Source organism: Calypte anna, chromosome 2 (assembly GCF_003957555.1).
Source record: "Calypte anna isolate BGI_N300 chromosome 2, bCalAnn1_v1.p, whole genome shotgun sequence".
NCBI classification, from domain to species: Eukaryota; Metazoa; Chordata; class Aves; order Apodiformes; family Trochilidae; genus Calypte; species Calypte anna.
In genome coordinates this window covers 67,067,338-67,081,649 of record NC_044245.1, presented here as the reverse complement: position 1 = coordinate 67,081,649, position 14,312 = coordinate 67,067,338, and the positions used below count along the sequence as shown (strand labels likewise).

The window sequence follows — 14,312 nt, the reverse complement described above, 5'->3', positions numbered from 1 at the left end:
CCCGGTAACGCCGGCCCCTGTGGCGGGAGGCTGCGGGTGGGAGGACGTGCGTGGCCACCCGTCGTGGCCGCCGCTCTTTCCGTATTGCCCGTTCCGGGAGGTCCCGCCCCCGCCCGCAGCGCCGCGGCTGCCCCAGCCCCGCGGGGAGGCTCCGGGCCCGGCGGGTGGGGGTTGAGGGGGGCGCGCCCCCCGCCCGGGGCCTGCGGCGGGGGCGCCGGATAAAGCGGTGCCGGCCCGTCCGGCTGCTGCCATAGGGGCGGCCGGGACCGGCCCAGCGGGGCGCCCCGCCATGGCGAGCCCCGCACGCCCGCGGCAGGAGCTGGCGGCGGAGGAGCGGCGGCTCCGAGGCGCGGCCCCGACGGTGCCCCGCGAAGCCAGGCGGGAGGCGGCGGGGGAGCGACTGGCGCTGCTGGAGCTGCGGCGCTGCAGACGGCCGCCGTCCCCCGGCCCCGGCGAGCGGAGGGAGGTGGGGGAGGAGGAGGCAGAGGAGGAGGAGGAGGAGGAGGAAGCGGCGGCGGGCGAAGACTGTTGCAGCAAGTGCAAGAAGCGGGTGCAATTCGCCGACTCGCTGGGGCTGAGCCTGGCCAGCGTCAAGCACTTCAGCGACGCCGAGGAGCCGCAAGTGCCGCCCGCCGCGCTGTCTCGCCTGCAGAGCCCTCCCGACGAGGAGCGGGACCCGCCGCCGCTCTGCGGGCACCCCCGCCCACCCGCCCTGAGCCTGCTGCCCGACTTCCCCGACGGCGGCGAGCCCAGCGCCGAGCGGCTGCGGCGGCAGCGCGTCTGCCTGGAGCGGCTGGGGCGGCCCCCGGCGCCCACCGACGTGCGGGGCACGGTGCAAGTGCTGGGTGGCCCCGGCCCCAAAGAGGTGACGGTGCGCTACACCTTTAACGAGTGGCTCTCCTTCCTGGACGTGCCGGCCGCCCCCATGCCACCGGCCCCGGCGGCCGCCGGAGATCCGCCAGCCGAGCGCTACAGCTTCGCCTTGTGCGTCCCGCCCGGCCTGCGGGAAGGCTCTGCCCTTCACTTCGCCATCCGCTACCGCAGCTCTCAGGGCGAGTATTGGGACAACAACGGCGGCCGCAACTACACCCTGCGGTGCTGCGGCTCCCCCGGGGGCGGCCCCGCCGCCGCTTCCAGCTGCCTGCCGCCCCCCGCCGCCCCCCGCTACTAATTCCAGCCGGACGAGGGGAGGGAGTCGGGAGGGCCCGGCCGGGCGGGGGGCGGTGCAGCCGGGGGCCTGGTTCGGGAGAACGACCGCCAGCACACGAGGCAGCCGTCCCGGAGACGACCCTAAGGCTGGTGTTTCCGCCAGTGAAAGATGGATGTGCGTAGGCTTGCATTGCTGTGGCTTGTGGAATCGTTTCCCTGTTTGTTTTTTTTTGGGGTTTTTTTTTTTTTTGAGAGACAGAGAACAAGGAGACTGAGTAGTGTGGGCTTTGCTTTTCCCCTCTTGAAGTGAATTTTTGAGGTCTTTGATTTGGCTTGACATCACTTACCCGATTAGGCAGAAATGCACGGAGCACTTGCATGAAAACTTAACGGCGTGTTCTCTACAGATTCAGATTACCATCCAACCCCTGTTGTCCCGTTCTGACATCCGTTTCAAAGACATAGTACTGCAACAGCAATGGTGTGCTTTGTCTTTTATTATTTTCCGAGTTCAATGGGCTCCATAACAATACGATTCACTGTTGCCAGGACCTGTCAAACTCATGACAGGCTTCTGTGCCCGTCCCACCTTTGCCGTGCCATGTGGCGGCTCCGAGCAGCAAGCAGTCTGTTCTGGGGCTGGATCTGGGGCTGGACTGGGCTGCTCTGGTTTTTGTCACTCAGCACACTTCGATCCCGCTCCCCGCCTTCCCCAGGCTTGTGTCTAGATCCTGCCTGGCTAATAGCAGCCAACGGGGACTTCCGCAAAAATGTTTTCGCTTAAAATAGACTGGTGGCTTCTTCTCAGACAAATGAGAAGTCTGAAACTGGGACAAAGGAGGAGTGAGAATACTTGCTGATGCTGGGTTTGTCAGGAGAACTTTGGTAACACCTTTAAGTAATGCACTCTAAAGGAAAAGATGGTGTCTGTCTCACACACGGTTCTGTAGTTCCAGATTTGGGGAGCGGTGATGGATTTGGATGACCTCACTGGGGAGTGCTGATGTAATACAGAGGGGGTGTCCTCAGTGATGAAGGAAAACAAGTGCCTTAGTTCAGCTCTCCTAATGTTAACTTTTGCACCACATTTCTCAAGTATTTATATTTTTTTCAACTTATTTTGTTACATGTTTTTCAGTATTTGTATGTTGCTGGGAAAGGGGTTTGTTGGTGCACACAGCTGGACTTTATAGCTCTGGACACTTGAAATAATGGACACTTCACTCTTGCATTGCAAGCCTTGACTACTATTGGTGTCCCAAGGCCTAAAAGTAAGCAGAAAGTACCAATGAAAATGGGTTTGTAAGAATAAAAAAAGCTTTTAAAAAGAGCCCACCAATACAAATGATTTTTCTGAATTGCAAAATGTGACTGTATGCTTATTAGTTTTGTAACCCGGTTGTGCCCCTGTCCTAATGTGTGCAGTGCAGAGGGGATAAAGCTGTTGGTGTGCTTCATGGCAAACCAGAGTTATACCTGAAACTGACTGTGGTCCTGCTAGAGCCACAAGGCAAATGGCCCTGTAAGTACACAATGGCCCAGTATGCTTCTGTAATAGGCATCTCATGCAGAGCTGTGGTGTGAGGAAGCTTCACTAGCACAGGTTGGAAAATACTCATGTTTTGGTACACTCCACTTGTATTATTTTGTTATCTTGAAATCCAGTTTTAAGTTTGGATGATGGAATAAGTAGATAAGATATTGTTGGAATGAAGAAAATGTTTTGACCTTTGGATGTGTGTTCTTCAGCAAGACCTTAAGAGATTATTTTCCTTTTCAAAACAGCATACTAAGAGTTTCCTCAGGTCTTTATTTCCTCTGGAGACATAAAACATTTTAAAGCCCATCATGAGCACCTTTGAAAAATGTGCACCTCTATAAAATTCCCCATACTTGAAAATAACTCTTCAGATAACCTGCCTCTTCAGAGCTGGTACAGAATTGGAGACAGCAGCAGGTGGGTTACCAGGGAAAATACATGAAGCAGAGAGAGCTTCAGACTAAAATTCCTGCAGTTTTACTAACATACTCGCTGCTTCTGAAATGCAGCCTGCCCTCCCTGCCCCCTAAAAGCCCCCTATATATAAACTATAGAGTGAGAATTTGGCCAAATATAAAGAGATGCTCAGTTCCTTGAGAAGCCACCTTGCTGTTAGACTAGTACCAGTCACTCTGGAAATGCACTGAGAAAAAGCTCTGTGAAAGCAAACAAAGTTCTGTTGCTTTCCAGATTACACTTAAATTCTTGCCAAAAGAATGAAAGGTTTTAAGGGAGAATAGTCAACTCCACTGCTTCCTTACACATGTTTGCTTTAAAACTATTGTGCATTACCAGATTACGGGTTATTATGAATTAGCCTTTCTTCAGATAGCTGTGTCAATGCAATAGTGTGCTTTTAAGCTGACGTGATGCTAACAGAATTAATTCTTAAGTACAATGTAGTATCAGGGACTTCTGGAGCCAATTCCTTATTCTGTGTTTTGTTTATTAATTCTTTCAGGGAAGAAGGAAACTTTGCCAAAGACAGGGAAGGAGGGATGGTGGAGGATTTAAACAGAATTTAAAGCAGGAGCCCTATTCTCTTTGGCAGCGGAGCAGAGCTGATACCTTGAATCCCAGCTAACTGTGATTATTGATAGAGAGCTAGAAACACTCTCTGCTATGCTGTAAACTATGGGGAAAGGGTTTAAAATACCCACATTCAGAAAATGTAACATTTATGTTTTCTCTTGAGTTGTGTGATTTGAAATGCAAAATGCAAGAAACTATTCACCGGGACTAAACAGTAAAATGCTTTTGAGTGTGTCAGAAAACTGGTGCCATTCTTAAATCCATCAAATTTTAATAATTAAAGCAGAATATTTTTGTGCTTTGATAACAGGTAAAGTGCTTTTATTATTAAGAATTACTTTTTGTGAAATAAAAGGGGGAACCTTTCTCAGACAGGAATCAAACATACTCAGTTTTAATAGACAGCACATCTTTGTACTTCTATGAACTTAGAGAAGCACAGGCTTCCAAAGTGGGTTTTGAAGACTTCCCCCCCCCCAGTTCTCTGTTTTCACAGATGAGGTTACTGGGGGCTACAGAAATCCAAGACCTTATCAAAGATTACATTGGGCTGCAGTGTAAAAATCAGATGTGCAGCATGTGTGTACTGAATGCTGGCAAACTCACATCAGCACAAGGCTTCTTCTCATGGTCATAGTTTGAGATACACAACATAACTGCAACTTTTTTATTTCTTTCTGCTAAGAAGTGTATTCAAAATGAAGTAGCTCGGCTCCAAAGATTTTCAATTTATGCAGATGTGTTCCCCCACCCTGAATTAAGGGCATATGGAAGAAACATCTGGCAAATGGTTTCAGAGGTGTATATAAAACCAAAAAGTTTGATATATTTGAACCTCTACAGTGAGTAACTGTGAAGGGCATTAAAGTTAAAGCTTCCTTAAGCATTTTTTTTTCTGCTTATACTTGCATTTAAATTCAGATTTAAATGATCCAGAAAAGGACTGTGAAGCTAAATTTACTTTGGTGTCATCAAGAACTGCAAATTTGCATGCAAACTACTTTTTTATTTAAAGCTGAGGCTTTCAGTCAGGACTTGAAAAGCCTGGCTTCTGCTCCCATTGGCTTCCCTGGGATTTGGATCTAGCCCAAAGTACTGCAGGAAGGTAGGGGAAATGATCTAGGTTTAATTGCCTGTTCTATTCAGAGTCTTGTGTTACGGGGTTAGGGTAACATAGCACTGTGATGAATGTTTGTCTGTCAGGGGTTCAAAATCTGCTGTCTATGTGTGGCAGTAATTAAATCACCTTAATTGTTTTTCATGATTCTTTTTAAGAGAGGGAAAATTACTTGCCTTGGATTAGCATATTGCCAAAGACTGGTATAAATATTTATGTGGTACACTCTTTCAATAGAAAGCCTGTACATTCTTCACAGGTCTCCATAGTTCTCTTATTCTGAACACAGAAGAGTCATTTGAATGCACTACTTACCAGCACTTCCCCCTCTTGTAAAGCTTTGGTAGATATTAGGCTTAACAGTAGAACAGGTAAGTAATTCTGAAAGCAGCAACTCTTGCAACACATTGATGATACTTAAATTTCCCCTGTAAGCTGCAGAATATTTTAAAGGTGTGTATGGTTGTGAAATACATTTGAGAGTTCCAAATTTTTTCCTCTTAGAGTTGCTGAAAATATACAACATTGGAAGAATTATTGGCTTCTCTTTTTTCCTGCTTCCATATATAAGCGCTCATCACTATTCTTGTATCTTAAAATACTGAAAAAAGTAAAAATCTAAACTCTCAGTAAAAGAGCTACACACTTTTCTTTTTTTTTATAAAGGTAATTGAGCAAAACAGTCCTAAGAGTATGAAATAAATATGCCTGTGTTAAGAATCGTGGAACAAAGCAAACAGTATAGTCCTGACTTGAATGCCAGGATTTCACTGTAGATCATTATGGAAAACTCAGGAAAACAGACAGTGCACAGCTCTTTTATGGCTCTGTCCATGGGTACGTATGGTCTCTGCAGGGAGAGATGCATTTGTGTTGCATGACCAGCAGTAAATAGAGGGGCTGGTGTTTCTCCATAAAATTTTATCCTTCTTCTTGCTGATGTTAGAGGGTGGGAAGAATACTTTAATGGTTTGAAACTCGATTAAGTTTTATGCAGAAATATGTTTCTAAAAATGCGAATAGTTAGGTAAAACTCTTTTTAGCCTTTCCTAACATTGTATGTTGAGTGCTCACATGCTGCTCTCGTGGGTTGCTTTCCTTCCAGGACAGCTGAACCTTGTGATACATATGAACATTTTGAAACTGAGCTTTCAATTGCAGTAAAATCTCCTGAGAAGCTGTAACATACAACAGAAATGCCTGTCCTTTAAACAGTTGCTATTATTAAACAAATTAGTTTTTTTCTTTTCTTTCAGAGAGCTGTTTCCAAGTCTATACTGTAAAAATTATGACAAAAATCAGTATATGTAAGCATTCAAATTCTGGTTCATACTGCTGAGGTTAACAGTTTGCCAAAATGTGGAGGAACAGGAACAGACAAACATTTTTAATATAGCACAAAAGCAAGCCTGTTTTGCTAAGACAGTGTAGATTTAGTAAAGATATTTATTGAACTCCCATTCTAAGGAAAAAGGACACACTTTTTATAATAATGGACACCGTACATAGGTCACGCGATCATTCCTTTGTGTTTTAACTATTCCTGTTGTTTACACTGCTTTGACAGAATCCAACAAAGCTCCTGTCAGCATGCCAGGAGAGAGATTTAATGAGTATTGCAACGTAAACGGAACTGGTGAGGCACAGAAGGTGCACCCATAGGAGCACAGCAGTTCCAAGGCTGGACCACAGTGCCAGCTCTCTAGTTCACTGTCTCCATCAGTGATGATGAGCATATGCTTAGCCAAGAGTAAGGACAGGGCAAGTCCATAGGGATATAATACTAAAGACATCCTAGCCTATAAATACCATTTCTGCACTGGACTTTCTAATCTAGATGTGGTTTCTAAGTATTTTCCTTATGTAGAATTTCAACAATAAAGCACTTGGCGAGCTATGTTTTTATACAGAACTGGGTACACTATGGCAAAATTTACTTAAAATGCATGTTATGCAAGGAAAACATAAGATTTTTAGTTAACTTCCAATCCTGTACACCTGATACGTACATAACTAGTGGAGGCTGCACTTGCTTGTATGTTGCAAAGAGGGAATGGGTACATAAAAGGCAGTGAGTGTTGAGGTTTGAGTAATAAATGCTAATACTCTTGCTAGCTTGACACTTTTGTTAACAACTTGGGTAATATTACACAGGCTTTTGGTCCTTTGCAATAGGATATTTCTTAAGTTACTTCTAATAAGTAATGTATAAACACTGTATTGTAAGCTGATGGTTAATTTGCAAGAACTAATTTTTCCCTGACTGAGAATGTGAGCTGTCTTCTTAACCTCTGCACTATGGATTGGGGAGAGAGGTAGAATAGAGAACCTGAAATTTATTGAATTTTTTTCTTGATGGGTCACCTCTTTAGAATTTATCCTGAGCGTTTCTTTGCAAATGTAAATTGTTAAGGGAGAAAAAATCTGACTGGTAACCTTGAGACAGAAAGTAGGAGCAGATGACAAGGATCAGGAGTGCAGCAGTGTTGTGGCTACCACCAAAATTTAACAGAAGTTTCAGGCATTAATGGAGAAGTAATCTTCAACCTTTTAATGGAATTTGTAAGAAATTTTACATATTCATGACTTCATGCCCGTATGAAAGCATGGACCATCTACTGTAGGTATTCTTGGTGGAAACTGAATGACAAAGATCTAAAATGGAAAGGTCCTGGTATTTTGTAAGAAATGATTATGTGTTTAGAGGGCCTCTACTTGAAAACAAACATTTTTTTTCTTTAAACATGGTGTTAAATAGTAAAAATATTACTGATGGAATTGTCCCTCTTCATAAATCAGGGCTACACTATTCTAAAGGATGTTTATTTTGCTTCCTAGCATGCATTCACAGATCTTGAATTGGTATGTAGTGCTTATTCCAGTAATTAAGCTGTGTTAAACACAGATTTTGCATCTGTTGTTTAAGGGACCAGGTTTCTTACAGTATAAAACTGGCAGTCCTTACCTCTGAAAGTGTAAGATGTTACTACATTTCTTTGAGTTCACTGGAAGGTTAGTTATTAAAACTTTCTTCCCCTACATTTTTATCGTTAACTTAAGTGCACTTAATTATCCAGTTGTGAATGTGAAGATCTGAAACACAGAATCTCATATATATTTTACCTATTAGAATAATTACATTCTGTTTTAATAAAGTAACCACTAAAAGCGATTTACACTGAAATATTTATACACCTAATATGAGAATTATTACTCTTTTTTTTTTATTTGAAAATGAGAATGGAGGCTGCATTTGTAGTTTCAGGTAGTCACAGCTTATTCTGTACATTTATATTGTTAATAGAATGCATTGTTACACATTTCAATCTAACTGTACAAAATAACGAAACACACTTTAAGTGGTAGGGAAGAATGGGAGTTTGATATAAGTCAGATATTTTGTCTATCCTCTGCTTTAATAATGTTACCACACAGCATGAACAATGCAAAACAACAGATATTCTTAACAAAGATGAATTTTGTGAAGCATGAAAAATAAGGGGAGGTTTTGAAAGCTCACAGTGTTTTAGAACTAGTTTTTAATAACTTACGTTTTTCTTCTTAAAAAACCCACAACAATTGCTTGAAAAAAAGGAAGCCATTAAAAAAGCTTTTCACGCCTTAATTTTTCTGCAATTTCTAACATAAAACAAATTCAAGCACAGCAATGAATTGAGCAGAACCTGATCAAAATTTTTGCTTGTTTTTAATCATACTGCCTTGAAATTGTTGATTATTCTATAGGCTTAATACTAAACAATAAAGAGCTATTATGAGTGTTCCATTTTGCTGGACAAAGCTTTCTGCCAATTTATGACATACTGCACTTGAGTTACTGTCATGGTTAGGCTCTTTTTCTCCTCCAAAATGAATGAGCTTTGTGAAAAAGAGAAACCTTCCATAAAGTCAGGTAGTGCTTTCTGCTAATAGCTGCACCTCAACTAATTTATACAAGGTTTTGGTGGAGAAAATATGTTTTAAAGCTCCCAAGCCTCAGTGATGCAAGCCTCACATTCTGCTGTTCTGATCTGTTATTGGTTAAAAGGAGGATGAAACTGGTTATTAACTCTTGGAAACTAAAGAATGAATTGGTAGAATTTTGATGTCACCTCCTGAAATGTCACAGGGTGCTCTTTAAGGACATCACACAGTGCAGCTTGTGCTATTTGTAAGTATCAAGGTCCAGAAGACAAAAACTCCTTTCATCTCTAGTTTTAGTATTAAAAATGAACTATGTATTTAGCCATTTAAGTCAGCTGCTGTATATTTTTAAATTAAACAGGACCAGTAAGAAGTTACTAACTGCGTGAGAAGTTTAAAATCTAACACATCCTTCATGCTCAGTAAGAGAAAAGGTCAGTAACAGAATAATGCATCTGGTTACAGGTAGTTTAATGAAGTTTTATTGTCAAAATAGAGCAAGAACTCTTTCATCACATGGGACACACAAGCGAACAAGATTTTAAGACTACCTTACATGCTATCATAAATCACAGCAATATATTTCAGATGTGAACCACTAGAAAATAGTACTTTGGTTGCCAAAAACTGAGTCTCCCAGACATTTTTTCTGCTGAACAGAAAAGCTCAGACATGTGCAGTGAGTTTATGCATCTGTATGTGGCACTGTAGGATGCTGAAGATGGTCCAGTGTTGTTTCAGGATCAGAGTTTTCACATAACTATGTGTTTCCTGGACTCTCAATAACCAATTTCTGCGTGGAATACATCTGACCAATAGTAACCTGAAATCAAACCAAAATATCAAGCTGAAACTGGAAAACAAACAGGTTATAATTTGAGCTTCACAAGAGAGATTAAAACCAAATCAAGATTTCAGTAGCACACATATTAAGCTTTTTTCATAATGATATTTCTCTTTCTATTGTAAATAATACTGCTATCAGCCTAGACCTTAAGAAAAATAACAGATATGTAAACCACATATAAATTCTTGAAAGAATGACATTCAGGAATACTGTTCAAAACTTATATTAAATGTTAGAATTAGAAATTAGTACAAAGAAAAAGTGAACAGGTTGTAGGTTCAGAAAAATGAAAAGATGAATATAATGAAATAAATCAGAAGGATAGACATAGTCAGTAGGTATTTCTAATTAAGTTTTTTGGGTGGAGAGCTCAGCTGTAAAACGGCAGGGTATGGTGGTGTTTTCCAGTTCTTTTGGAACCCTAATTTAATTCACCCTACAGACAGTGAAAACAGATGTACAGTTAGTTCAGCAGTAACATTTTGCATACGCTGGAAGTGACCTCGTGTTCATGAGATGGTATTCACACCTCATATATTGGTGCTTTCTAGTGCAACAAGGAAATGAAAACTGACAAAAATGCAACTTGATGCTTTGATTCCTTTTGTTCTTTAGTACTTTCTAGTCTGTACAGTAACAGTGGTAAACTGTAGTCAGATGCCCAGCTGGTGGTAGCCACAGCTCTTCTCTGAACAGTTGAGATGTGCAAGGGAGATGTTTCATGTAAGTAAAGTAATGTAAGTAGGAGAAAACAACACTCATTTTAAAACTATGCATAATGGAGTCTAACTTTCAGTATCTATTATGTACCTCCAAAGCCTGGGTACACAGTATCTCTGTTTCCTTCTCACAAAAAAAACACCCCAAAAAAACCAACAACCCAAACAAGTTCATAGATTTAATTACAGAATCAGGACAAAAGAAGATAGATGCTTAATTACAGTAAGCACTATATGTTTAGCAGAATTTAATACTGGACACACGAGGCTTGAAAGCAAGCCAGGCTCTCAGAGTAGTAAAAAACAAGGGAAAACAAATTTTTTTGGCTTTTTTCATTTAATATTTTTCAGGGGAAAAATCTTGGCAGCTCTTAAAAAAAATTGTCATCTACAGCCACTCTCACATAAAATGTAAATAATATAGCCTTTTAGGAAATGAACTATTTCATCTTGATAAACAGCCTTGTCTGAAACTTGTAACACATTGATTTTCATCTTGCAATATTTATTACAAGGGAGGATTTATGAGCCATTCTTAAAGGAATAGAAGTCCTCCTTGCCAGCAAATATCCCCTCTTTTGGCACTCTGAACTAAGCAACAGCGTAGGAACAGCTGATTATTTTTGAAATTACTCATGAAGTATGTTGCATTCAAAATATTTAAAACAAAGGCCTTCCATGACTGGGGCATGTGTTACCAACAGAAATTTTAAGCTGTCAACACGTGTTACTTATCAAAGAGAACTCGCTGCTCTGGGTTATGTGGCAGGCTATACACTTTAGTTGCTGCTTTACCACAAACCATGCTGTAGTACTTAATTTTTGTATACTGTGTTTCGGAGCCCAAAGAATCTAATCCTTTCCCACACAGTACAGCATATTTAATGGGAGGCTCAGAGGGATTACAAAAATGCTGAAACCTGAATTGCATTTTTTTTTTTCTCCACCAACTGGGGAGATAGACGAGGCTGAGTACGTGACCTCTCAGTCAATCGTATCCAGCCAGGGCAGATGGCTTTGTAGGAGAAAGGTAGGAGCTGCTGTATGCTGTCCCTGTGCCAAGAGGTGATATTACCTACTGCTGTACCTCTTGACTCACATGCAGTAAGGTCACATATGTCTGTGTTGAGCTGCTTCCTTAGTCAGCCACAGGCGTGCAGGAGTTTTAGAGAGCGCACAGCCACGGGTGCTGTGCTGTCTGCTTTTGCTGGGCTGCTGCAGCTTGCCTGCTCTGCTGCCTCCCTTCCAGAAGATTTGCCGTGACATTTTTCAGATGGACTTTAAAACGTAAGGATTTTTAAAAAAGAATTTTTAGCCTTGAATTTCCAACATCATGATCGAGCCTTTCCCACGCACTTCAGACAAAATAAATAGACCTTCCGTTTATAGCTGCCGAAACCTGACATCTGTAAACATCCACTGCCTCAGAAGGACTGCATCAGTATTTACACAATGACACTCATTAACCTTTTGAATCAAAACAGTGCTCTTACAGTGTCCTTGCCTCACCAGGGTCTAAAGAAAGCACTTAAGCAGCAAGCATCACTGTGCCCAATTCTTCTGAGTAACAGACTTAAGCATTGCGTTCTTTTTTCATGTGTGTAACTTGTACACTTACTCTTTTGGCAGGTGGCTCTAAGCCAGTGCAGAGGTCAGTGTAAGGGTATTTTCATTAATCACAGGAAGCTTTTGTGGAAAAAGGCTCTACCCGTTTGCTGAGCAACTATGTTACCCAGAATTTTATTTACCACTGTAAGGTAACACATTGCAAATAAATTCTGCAGTGAAGAGTGCGCAATAAAGAAGCAGTTTGTCATCAGGAGAAGACAATAAATAGAAATACAAAGGCTGCTTTTTGTATCATTTGTATCTTGCCAAAACATTCAATGTTTAAATTCTGCCTGCAAAATTATGCACTTTGAAAACAAGTCTGACAAGTCCAGCCCTCAAACCAGACAATTTTTCCTTGTTCAAAGATTTAGTACAAGTTGAAAAACAAGGTCTTGCCTTACCGCTGAACCCTGGACAATGCTTAGGGGGATTAGGGGTTCAGAATGGGATTTATCATCAGATGTAAGATAACAAATGAGGAATAAGAAATTATTGAACAGTAAGCACTGGTCCATCCTGTAACCCAGCCAGTCTCTAGTTGTTGGTATGTTCATATGGAAACACTAATTCCTTGTTCATGGCCGGCAGCAGCAATCATGGGAAGAAGACACTTCATAGAATATTTTACCACTATTACTTAAAAGGCAAGTAGGAATGGTTTTCCCAAGATTCCAAAGAGTATTAGAGATGTGTGTGTGGAGAGGTACAGTAAAAACTAAATAGTGGAATTAGGAATTAGGAATTAAGTAGAAGTAAGCATTAAAGAATTGGAATTAAATATTGAAAAAAAATCCTTACGCCCTGAATACATTAGAAAGAACATGCTGTCACCCTAAAAAATGAACAAATACACTCAAATTGCCAGCTCTGAACTGCCTTCTCTCAAGTGGTCTATGGCTGGCCAGTGTCTGACCCCAAGGACACCTCTGCCTGGTGAGAAGGTTATCTGTAGCTTACACGCCAAGCCATGCAAGAGGTAAGACTGGAACGGGACAGTAGTGAGCTGGAGGCAGCCAAAATCCTAGGAGCTGTCTTCCTACCCGACACAGCTAGGGGGGCAGATCCTGCAGGCCCATTGCCAATCCTTGCAAAACAATACTAGGTGATCTTCAGCTTTTGAAGGTGGGTGGCATGTCTGATGATTTTTGCTCATGTAAAGATTTTACATCAGCTCAGACTTGATGTAGGAGCAACTGCTCCTGTTTCTGTGTGGCTGAAAAAGTGACTCCGGTCATTTTAGAGTGCATGGCTGTGCCCTGAAAAATATGATAGCATCTTTCCTTGACATCTCTGTATGTATTAGAATTTTGATAGTCACTTTAATAACCACTAGATTTTTTCCTCCTTAATTGTATTGGCTCTGCAGTACAAAGGTGGCCGGGTATCTCTTTTTTCTCCTGTACTCGACAGAATTATAATTTTATGGTGAATAACCTGTAAATTCTATGAAATCCTGCTGAGCCCTGATGAAGATACTTTTCTCATTGTCACCAAACTATGGTGACCAAACTGTCACCATAGTGATTGTTATCACTATCTCCCAGCAAACCCTAACCATCTTCAAACTACTAGTTACCAGCTTGGATGAGGTCTCACTATCAAATTTCAAGGTGAATGCACTAAAATTACCCTGGTGGCAGACATGGGGAAAGGTGATTTGTAAAAGTAAAGTGTCAATGCACAGCCAAAAGTGTACACCAACAGGGAAGGATCTGAAGGACATCCACAGCTTCAGTCAACAAATACAAAGTCAAAGCCACAAGAAATCTGGCTTGTAACATTTCTTAGCAGGACGGACACACAAGAAGGACAGACAACAACACACATCTCAGCCCTTGAAGGAATCTTTGCACCTTGCACAGCTGGTGATGTATCTTGATAAAGTTGCCCCATACATAGAAACATCATCTTCCTAACTGCAAGCAGTGTAAATCAATGCAGTATGACTACAGACTCTCACAAAGGCACTTTGGCCATCAGTTTCTAACCTCTCCTGTGCCTCACCTCATTTGCAATACAAATAACAAAAATAACAAACAGGTTTTGATTATATAACAGCTCTCCCCTCACTTAAATACAGTTTCTGAAGTAAGCTCTAGGGAACAATTTTCTGTCCTCAAAAGCAAACCAACCCCAGGGTTTTTTCATGCCACTGTTTATTTTTTGATGTCAGACAAAAGCAGATGCAACATAACAAGGGGTGGTGCAACACTCTTAACTCTATCTGGAATCACCTCACTGGTACAGACAAGGCACAAACATGTAAAACTTCTACCACAGCACAGGAACAGAAAAATATCGTAAGAGTAATTCCTTTAGCTCTCAATTATTTAAAAATTCATTTCCTGAGAAGGTCATCACAAGGGAACCAAATGA

General features: G+C 41.8%; 2 protein-coding genes across 3 annotated transcripts in view; one reads left to right on the top strand and one right to left on the bottom strand.

The window, feature by feature from the left end:
• The first annotated feature begins 289 nt into the window (after positions 1–289).
• Positions 290–2,515, top strand: PPP1R3G (protein phosphatase 1 regulatory subunit 3G). The gene has a single exon (XM_030444658.1). It carries the CDS (start codon positions 290–292, stop codon positions 1,169–1,171), a length of 882 nt encoding a protein of 293 aa, XP_030300518.1. The 3' UTR covers positions 1,172–2,515.
• Positions 2,516–9,218: 6,703 nt separating this feature from the next.
• LYRM4 (LYR motif containing 4) overlaps positions 9,219–14,312 on the bottom strand; it is an 87,618-nt gene continuing 82,524 nt past the window's right edge. For both annotated transcript variants that reach the window (XR_003987164.1, XM_030444181.1), the window contains one exon: positions 9,219–9,582. Coding sequence is in view for 1 of the 2 variants with exons in the window: in XM_030444181.1 (XP_030300041.1) it covers positions 9,520–9,582 (63 nt within the window). In the remaining variant the exon portion in view is untranslated. The remainder of the gene's footprint in view (positions 9,583–14,312) is intronic.